This window comes from Hyalella azteca, unplaced genomic scaffold, assembly GCF_000764305.2.
Source record: "Hyalella azteca isolate HAZT.00-mixed unplaced genomic scaffold, Hazt_2.0.2 contig7452, whole genome shotgun sequence".
Classification (NCBI taxonomy): domain Eukaryota; kingdom Metazoa; phylum Arthropoda; class Malacostraca; order Amphipoda; family Hyalellidae; genus Hyalella; species Hyalella azteca.
This window is the reverse complement of record NW_025937577.1, coordinates 453764-463742: the sequence shown is the minus strand read 5'-3', so window position 1 is coordinate 463742 and position 9979 is coordinate 453764. Positions and strand designations below refer to the sequence as shown.

At 37.9% G+C, this 9979-nt stretch overlaps 1 protein-coding gene across 1 annotated transcript; it reads right to left on the bottom strand.

The window, feature by feature from the left end:
• Window positions 1-245: 245 nt before the first annotated feature.
• LOC108677619 lies at window positions 246-8585 on the bottom strand. Its single transcript, XM_018165874.2, has 8 exons — window positions 6044-8585; window positions 5523-5563; window positions 4985-5148; window positions 3480-3667; window positions 2970-3230; window positions 2140-2685; window positions 1647-1799; window positions 246-788 (listed from the first exon to the last, which is right to left on the bottom strand). The coding sequence occupies exons 1-8, from the start codon at window positions 8430-8432 to the stop codon at window positions 463-465; spliced, it is 4068 nt and encodes a 1355-aa protein (XP_018021363.1). The 5' UTR covers window positions 8433-8585; the 3' UTR covers window positions 246-462.
• Between the last annotated feature and the right edge of the window lie 1394 nt (window positions 8586-9979).

Here is a 9979-nt window from a genome sequence, read left to right as displayed (position 1 = left end):
GAATTAACGTATGCCCAGGTTAAATACAAATTTAAAATTCTTATAAACTTGCGTTATTTTCTGATGAAAAGTATCAAAATACAAATAAAATCCAGAAAGACTGAAGAAGAAATATTAATTTACTTTTTTAGTGTGAGGATATAAAAGAAATATTAGCTGGAAGTACGTAATGTTACACCGGTTTTCAGTCAGGTACATTCTAAACGCAGAATTTTTTTTATTGTGCCAGTTTTAACTTTTTAAGGAGAACGAAATGAAACAAAACGTGAAGAGCTAACTCGGTGCTACATTCACATCTAAAATATCAGAAAACTCTTAGATTCAAAGTTAACCAAGACTAAAAAACAGTCAGCTTACATTCAAGGAAGCTGTATGGATACGAATCTTTTATCTACGATATATACCTGCACTAGCGAGGTTAATGATCATTGATGCACGAATCATAAGCCATTGTTCACGGAATCATTGGTCATAGTTTCCGTTGTTTGGTTTCCAACCTTTAGCGTTCACGCCAAACTTGTAAACGAGCCTTCGACCTAGCACAGGCTCGAAAACTTTTCCCTTGTAATAATACCTCATTGCTCGACTCAGCTTCTCGTAATTCATTTTCTTATTGTTTTTTCGCATGCCCCATTTCTCGGCTACTTTTTCCGACTGCACAAACCGGAAGACGCCAGCCTCCGGGTCTTCCCACCGGACGATCGACGGACAAGTCTCGGGGCTGAGCAGCAGGTTGCGGATGAACTCCCACAGCCTGCCGGTCTTTTTCTTCTTCTTACGTTCGCTTTCTGAAAATACAAAATTAGGTTAAATTTCGTATTATGAGTAATGATTTAGTCTAATAGACTTGCATTACATCTATGCGCGTAACTTCTTAAGAAATGAAGAGGCCTTTCACAAGAAATCATTATAACAAATTTCGATTAAGTTCGGTCCGAAATATTACTATAATGGCACAAACGAATTTTCTCCAATTCTTTAATACCTTCACGCGATGCACTCAAACAAACTTAACCGATACATGCAAATAAAATGAACATAGGCATGACTCCACTTGTGTCAAACCTGTCTAGTTTATAGGAATAATTAATCTTCCAAAATATAAAAGAACAGTTAGTATTCAAAAACGAGAATTTTCGATAAAAATAATTCACAAGTTGCATGCGACAGGAAAACTAACGCTGAGAAGTAAATAAATACAAAAATTATCAATCGTAATCGTGGTACTCACATCGAAATCTTTCCAAGAAAGCATGAGGTAAAACAAGAAAAAAAATCTAAAAATTATGTACCTAGGAAAGGAACACACGGAAAGTAGGACTTTGAATTGCATTCTGTAACATATTTTAGCAAGCTCATTTCCCTTTAATTATGCATGCTACACTTTCGAAATGATCAATAGGAAACTGCAGGCTTCAATAAAATCGTATTTCTGGTAAACTTTTTCTCTTACTTCACGTTAAAATATTTTCAGTGAAAGCAGTTTGTTATACTAATAAAGATAATTAGAGTAAAAAATCATAGTTAATTTCTTATAGCGATTGGATGTTATTTCATAGTTGATACTTCACATAACTCGCAACAATAATAACAATAATAATAAGTAATTCTCACTATACTATAACACGTAGACGCATGATCCTTACCAGGCTTGGGAGGTCTCCCTGGTCCTCTCTTCTTTGGAGGTTCGGGCGGTTTTTCTTCTTCAGTTTTCTCCTCAGCAGCTTCTTCTTCTTCTGCTTCTTCGTCGTCGTCCTCGTCGTCGGCTTCATCATCATCATCGTCATCGCTGGATTCGTCTGAAGTAATAGTTTTTATGAAATATTTTTTCTGCAACATCTTAATCAGGAATAATCCAGTAAAATATTTTTTATCAGATGAAATTAAAAAAAGTATTTTAATAAGATCAACAATCAGTCATATGTGATTAACAATCACTTCTCTGTTCAGATTCAATCAAGTTATAACGATTATTTCATCACATGCTGCTTGATTCAAAGGAAAGACTAAAGATTAGTCTTGTTTAAAGACGAATGATTAATTAACCATTTAACAAAATCCATATTTAAGATATTATTTTGAAATTGGAAAGTCTAGCAGCCCTTCAGGAGAGTTAAATAATCAGGCACAGGAACTGACCTAAATCAGACGGAGCAGACATGCTTGAGGCTGGTCGGCAGAGTTCCAAATGGAAAGAGGAAGGACCAGCCGATGGTCTTTGTACTTGGGAATGATGAGATCCTTTGTTCTCCAGCGACGGGATACCATGCAGATGAGAACTGCTGTTCGAGGGATGCCTTTGGTATGGCGGAGTCTGATGCAGTACCGAATCTGATTGTGACTGCTGATTAACGAGAACTTCAGACGAGCTCGAGTTATTGATGGCAAATGAGAACCCAGAATCAGCGGAAAAGGATGATGAGCTGGCAGGAGGAGGATTTGCCGAATTCATGCTGTACGGGGAAGGGACTTTAAGAACGTAAGGTGAATTTTGTTTTGATGGTCCCCCGAAAGTTTTCTCGCTAAAGCTGGTGTCCATGGGAGAGTTGTATGAGAAAATATCATCGGAGTAACCTGGGCCAGAGGCTGAGCTGTAGCTCGGGTGGGGATTTTCCATAGACTGTTGCTGGTTACCATGGTTACCGCTTGAGGACGAAATTGCATCCATGAAACTATCAGTTCCACCTGCAATTTGGAAAAAAGTTCAGAATGTAACAATAATATTTTTGACGGGTCGAAAATATGCGTCTAAAGATTTATTTCATTGCAAAATATCGGAATTATGATATGGAAGAACAACAACACACTCTTTACAACCAAAACTCTTTACAACAACCAACCACCTTTTCAACAATCTTTAGAACAACCAACACTCTTTAAAAATCCAACAGTGAACATGCATAAGATATGCTTGTATCGAGGAACTTGTCAAAACAATTCGAAAAAACAATTCGACAAAAAAATTATACCTTCAGTTATCAACTGATGATTTCTGTGCCTGCGCACATAATCGAATATCCTTTCTCCTTCCGTAGGAGCGAATTTTTCGAAGTTTTCAGGCGTCATGTTAAGAAGCTTCTGGCCGTTGACCTTACTGAGCTGCGACAGGTCTGTGTTTTCGTACTGGATGCCCAAGTCGTGCGTGGCTTCGATCAAGAAGTGAGCAACGTGTCGGAACTCCCATTCCGACATTGGCTTTCCTCTGTAGTCGTCTGATTTTTTGTTCGAATCTGGAATAATATAAATAATGTAGTCTCTACCGGTACCAGAAATGATGTTTTATGTTATACTGAAAATTCCGTCCGTAGTCTGTTGATTTTTTCATCGGAAACAGTGTGCTCAGAGATGGCTGATTTGTGTTGTTTAAACTGAATAAATTCACCATATTTACAATGAGAAATGAATTTACTTGACAATTTCTTTGCTTTTCCAAGTTCCTTTTTCGCTTTCAAGTTCATGAAAATTAACTATACACTCACCATTACCAAACGACGCTGCCGATGTAGACGAGGAAGCTTCACTGGATTTGTAGGGCGTGAAGCTGGAGCTGTCGCCGGAGGAGAGCCAACTGATGGTCTTATCTCGGGCGCTGAGGGACTGATGGCTGCCGCTCATGCCGGGGTGTACGGGCTCTCTCTCGTACATGTACTGTGATGGCTGACCATATCTGTACAAATTCATGATATAATTTCTAATGTAAAAATAATAAAATACAGGTTTTATTGAAGACCAGAGCGTATTTTTTATTAACAATTTTCTTCTTGTTTTTTTTATAAGCCGAGCGAAATTTCTTTCTGGAGCTTGGAGATCAAAATCAGATTACCAAATGACATTAAAATAAGACTTATCGAAAAAAATAAGAAAATTGTTAATAAATAGTACTACGCTCTGGTCTTCAATAAAACCTGTATAAATGAAATGAAGAACTTCTGCCTAACTACACAAATAATGAAATATAAACTTTTGAAAAATGGGTTTAAAAAGTTGTAAAAGAGATTTTCTCATTTGAATACATTTAGGAATAATATTTTAATTTATTTTAGAATAATACTTGATTACATTTTAGAATAATATTTCATTAAAGTTTAGAATAATATTTAAATACATTTAAATTAAAATTTGTTCATTTTTCTCAAACATTTTCAATATTGGAATTAAAATAGTGTAAATACTCAAGCACGTAGGATTAAATGATTATGACTCGAATCTAGAATAAATAAGCCGTTTTTCGATTATTTAGAATAAAATATTCTCAACTGATTGTGAGACAATGTCGTTGAAAAAACGATGGATTGGTGACAGCTAAAAATTGATAGTAAAAAGAAGAAATTTCAAGTTTCAAAGAATTTTGAACAAGTTACTTGCATGCAAATGAGTTTGAAATACTAGATATAATTTCATGAAATAAATGGATTCCATTTACGCTGTCATATCTTTTACACTCGTAATATTGAATAAGTAATAGTTATTGGTAAAATAATGACAGCGTGAATAAGTAAAATATTACCACTTAAAAAAGTCACTACGATTTTTATATGGTAGCAGCACCATAATTTCACTTCGGACACATTTATTCTTTTGCTGCGGTGTTCAATATCTGACTAATAAACGGTTGCAGATGTCAACCGAATAAATTACGTTGATTAGAAGCAGGACCAAAATCACTAAGAGAAGTATACGGTGATACACAATGTTTTATTTAGGAATGTTATCCTCACTCTTATTGTTGATGGAGTTAGGAATGTTATCCTCACTCTTATTGTTGATGGAGTTAGGAATGTTATCCTCACTCTTATTATTGACGGTGTGAGGATACAAATCTTATCTCGATCGCTAAACGAATTGTGACGTGAAATGCAATGTTTCATTTAAGAATATTATCCTCACTCATATTGTTGATGGTGTGAGGGTACAAATGTGATCTCGATCGTTAAAAGGATTAAGCCGTGAAATACAATGTTTTATTTAGGAATATTATCCTCACTCATATTGTTGATGGTGTGGGGGTTGGTAGGGAGCGGAGTCCGAGGGATGCTTATTGGGCATCGGGTAGCCAGGATACTGAGGGAACGAGGCCCCTTGTGGCGGTGCCCCTGCCCCGTGGAAGTCCAGGGCCGAGGGCACTCGACTGTCATCTTTCCTGCGCCCCTGAGGCAGCAGCATGAGTTTGGTGATTATTTAAATAAAAACCCAAATTATTGAACGGAATAAGAGATTGTTTGATGATTACGTACTAAAATTACAATTTTTTAAGTATCTTTAAGCGGTAAGAAGCATGTGCCTAATAAAAACCTTTCCTAAAGCCAAGAATTTCCATACAATAAAATTATGCAAGTTCACGAGTATAACTATTATGTTTTTTTTGTAGCAGAACAAAATTCAAATCAAATAAGTAACTGTTTTCTTAAATTTGCATTCTGAAATTAGAAATATCTAATCAAATAGAAATAATAAGAAACTGCTTTAAAATGAATTCGCCAATGATTGGACAGAAGAGTAAGAATTTTAATTAATCTACTCACATTTTGCCAGGGATCCTGATCGTTCTGACCAGCTCTTCTCTCTGCGGAAGAGAAGTAAAAAAGAAAAATTAACATTTCAAATGAGTTAGCCAGTCGAAGCACGTAAGGTCAAATGATAAAACCTTGGATTGACATCAGTGAGCGTGCGTGAGAGTCAAAAAGAAAATACGCAAATTTGAAGAAATCTGACGAAGATTTGAATGTTTCGAAGATTTCAGAATTGCCACAAGGGCATAGACGAGGGTTGGGATAAAATCATCGAGACTCAAGGGTTGCAACACGATCGTTCTTATCGTTCGTTCGAAATCATATAATGAGACATTACGTACATGTTGAATTTCATCCATTGAAATGCTCATCTATAACTGAATATAAACATTAAATGTATGACCCCTAGTGTGTTCCATTGATAAGATTAAAATATTAGAAACATACGATGAACATTTGGCAAGCCAGTCGGAGTAAGAAAGAAAAGACGATCTACTTTTGTGCTCAACCTCGTCACCATCAAGTTTCCTCACCGTCATTGCTGGCTTTGTTCTTGTGCGGGTACACGAGATACACGAGCTGAACTTTGAGAGAATCGCCATCAGTATTGGTTTGGACAAGTTCAGCGCTGCCCACTTTACCGGACACTTGCCCATCCCTTTGCAGTTTGTTATGATACTCCTCGGGTGACATGATTATTGGCACATCTTCGTTCGCGTTTTCATCTTCAAGATCTTGTTGTTCACTGTGAACGTCCCCGTATCCAATGCGACGGTCGTTGAAGCCAGCACGAAATTCCTTGCAAGAGGTGGGGTGAGGCGGTGCACGAGGACTGAGCATTTCATCCATAGACCACACGGAGTTTTCATAACTATTACTGTTAGCTGCAGCGAACGGCGTAAACGAGGACTTGTGGTAAGAGTTATACGGTCCATTCGGGCAGTAGTAGTCCCTTGGTTGTCCATAATTGTACATCGCATGAGGGTAACAGTTGTATGGATTGTACGAATACGAGTTCCCAGTCATGCTTGAATGATGATATCGTTGAAATTGTGTAGGGTGAATGAATGGTGACAAACTATTTTCCGGAATATGTTCTCGTGACAACATTTTCTTGAAAAATTTCAATCTTTTCTTTTCCTTCTTAAGTTTTTTGCTGTCTCTCTTGATGGCAAGCGTTTGACTTTTAGTTGTAATACATTTTTGCTTCGTCCGGGAAAACTCACCAGGTTGTTTCGACCCTTTTTCAACTTCTGTAAATTCAGGAGCAGCAATTTTCCGAGTCATCTTATTTTTTGATTTTTGTGAGCTGGAATGACTTTCATCTTCTGAATTTGTTGGAATGTTGATCAAAGCCTCCATGTGCTCATCCAAATCAGTTAGGCGTGGTGACATGTGGTCGTCTGTTCCCCTTTGAGAGCCTGTTTCGTTACTGTGAGGCATCAATTTGTTCAGAAATTGATTTGGAATTGTCATGTTGAGGCCAGGTGCTATCACTTGGACTAAAAACTGGCCATTTTCATCAAGAGTGGCGTCAACAGTAGCTCCTGCAGGAGGCTCTAAGCCAGCTAGGACTCCTACATTATCGTTGATAATTGTTTTCATGTTTGTGGACGTCGATACCGGGGTCAGAGAAGTATAATGCGGCTCATTGTCACTTTTAAAATTGATTATACTTTCAACGGGACAATCTGAGTTTTGATTCTTCGTGAATGAGGTAGAACTTCCTAAAATTTTCTCGATGTTATCGAAATCTCCTAGTGAGATATCATCCCGGATATCAGAAGAACTATTATCGTTTAGGACACTATTGATGGTCTGACTCAGAATCTGACTCATCATTGGCTCGGACACACTATTTTGATCACTCGAATCTTTAATGTGATCCTCATCAACGGAAAGAGTTATAGTGGCGTTGTTGCCAGTCTGGTTGTTTTCAGAATCGTTGAAGGCTTCGTGACGACTGACCACAACTATTTTCGCATTGAATTCGTTCATTGGCGAATGGCCGTCCTTGTGAAAGTATTCAGTACCAGAGTTCATGTGATCATCAGAATTTCGAGTTATCGTTTGTAATTTCGAATATCTCAATAAATTTGATGGATTTCCAGTGGTAATATCTGGCAGTTCATCGCAAAAGTCATCGGATGCTTCGAATTCTGCATGTTCTTGTGCACTCACCGAATGATCCAACTCCAGATTAGGAATTTCAAAGTCTTCTCCTGGAGGTTCAGTGAGAGTTATCTCTGCAGCTGTGTCTTGTTCTGAAGCTTGAGTTACGGTTTCAGGGGAAGTTGAAGTTTCAATTTCAACCTCACCGTAAGCAGCAGGCACGTCTCCCTCAACTTCTTCAGCATTAAATTCAACGCAGTTGTGAACTTGAGCCTTTTTCTTGTTTTCGGTAACGGTTCCAAAGTTTTTCAAATGGTCCGAATCTGATTTTTTAGAATTTCTCACTCCAAAACATGATGGGTTTGAAAAGGAAGAGGAACTTACGTCTTCGTTGGAAGTTTCAAACATCGCCAGAGCTTGTTGAGAGGTGATGACGAGGCTGTCTTCCCTGAGATTAAATAATGAAAATTCGTCCGAGGCATCCCCCAGCGGATCACATTCAGAAATCAACGAGCTGTTCGATGTTATTGAAACTGAATTATGCACAAATTTGTCACTTAAATTTTCATCTCTTGCTTTTCTTACCAAGGTGACAGCATCGTAGGAAGTCATTTCCACAGGATTAATTCTTGTCAAAAAGTTGTTGGAATTCGAGTGAAGAGAATTCTGTGCATCGAACACACGCGTTGACGATGGCATTGGAGCGCCTGGGGACGTGGCAGGCACGTCGGGCGATGGCAGCTCGTCGAGCGCGAGGCTGTCCACGTCGCCGGCCTCCACCGCGGCGCTCAAAATTTGCTCCAGCTGCATCTTTCTTCGTCAAACTTACCATTAATTTTACAAACTTTCAGTTTACTTACAGAAAATGCCGGTGTTTTCCATAATTCAAGATAATTCAGGCGCAACGCTTTTCTTAGATCCTTGAAATAAATTCTCTTGTCAACTGCTCAATGTTGAAGCTTCTGCTGGCCGTGTACACGTCTTCATGACTCAATAGTGAAGAGCATCAATTTTCATTTTCGTTGTGTATGGTAATTAACGGATCGAACTTCCCAATTTTCAAAAATAGTAAGCCGAAAAAACAGGAAATAATAAAACGTCAGCACGTTTATGACTGGTAAGTCGAAAAAAGAGTACCTATAACTAAGCGGATTATTTTTCAGTTCGAGGATATAATTGCGGATATGCTACTGCTACGACCGCGCGACTGAGATCCACCGCACCCTGCGCCGGTCGGCATGGAAGTGAGGCGCGTTTTCCTGCCCAGCGCAGCACAAGCCACATCGGCGCGCTCACCACCCAACGCTTGGTGTCGTCGCACTGGTACGAGGTCGAATTCATTACACGCATTTGGGTTTAAAATGATACAAGGTGAGAACTATCCACTTTATTTATAGCGAGTAATAAATACATTTTAATGTTCATTCTGCTTGGCATCATCAACTTCAACTTAATGTTTTTCTGAAACAGATTTTTCTTTTATCGCAGAAAACATTAATTTATTTTTTGAGATGGCTGGAAAAAAACGTACCAAATCACCATTAAATGATGACTCGGTCATCGCGGCAACGTCGAGTTTAATCACCATTAAATGATGACGTCTATACAAGAGAAAATCCGGAAATATGAATCAATTAATAGAGTCAACGAGAATCGCAGAGAATCGACATCCGCAAATAAGATACTGAATTATCTACTTTTTATTTTTTTAATTGAATGAGCCTACCGCACATAGTGCAGGAGTATTGTTTTGAATGAATTTCATTAACGTGTTTACTTGCAGCAATTTTCCTCCTCTTTAACTGAGCACAATATTTGTTTGAAAGGGAATGTTGCAATAACTATTGCTCGCGCCTGCTGCTGCTGAATGCACAAAACAAACAGGGATAAAAATGTCACTTCGTTCACACACAAAAGACAGACGTAAAATTTTATATGGATTGATGCCTAACAAACTTATGATGTATAAATATGCAACATGTAATATTTTGATTTCGGAATGAAAATAATAAGTAAAAATACGATCCCCAAAAATACTCCTCATTTCCCATTAATTTCGTTATTTACGCTGTCACCGGGCATTTATCATTAAATTCGTCATTTTTGCAGTCACCGGTCATTTTTCCCTAAATTCATTTCTTGAGCTGTCACCGGTCATTCCTATTAAATTCATTATTTATGCAGTCACCAGTCATTTCTGCCTAAATTCTTTATTTATGCAGTCACCGGTCATTTCTCATTAAATTCATTTTATTTACGCTGTCACCGGTAATTACCCATCAACTTCTTTTCATAAGCTGTCACCTGCCATTTCTCATTAAATTCATTATTTAAGCTGTCACCTGCCATTTCTCATT

Bases quoted from the DNA above. Each gene is read 5' to 3' on its own strand.
- LOC108677619 (XM_018165874.2), bottom strand. From the start codon at position 8,432: ATGCAGCTGGAGCAAATTTTGAGCGCCGCGGTGGAGGCCGGCGACGTG. The intron at 5,149-5,522 runs GTGAGTAGATTA...CTGCTGCCTCAG, and splicing joins ATCAGGATCCCTGGCAAAAT to GGGCGCAGGAAAGATGACAG. The intron at 3,668-4,984 runs GTGAGGATAATA...GAATTTGTACAG, and splicing joins CCACACCATCAACAATATGA to ATATGGTCAGCCATCACAGT.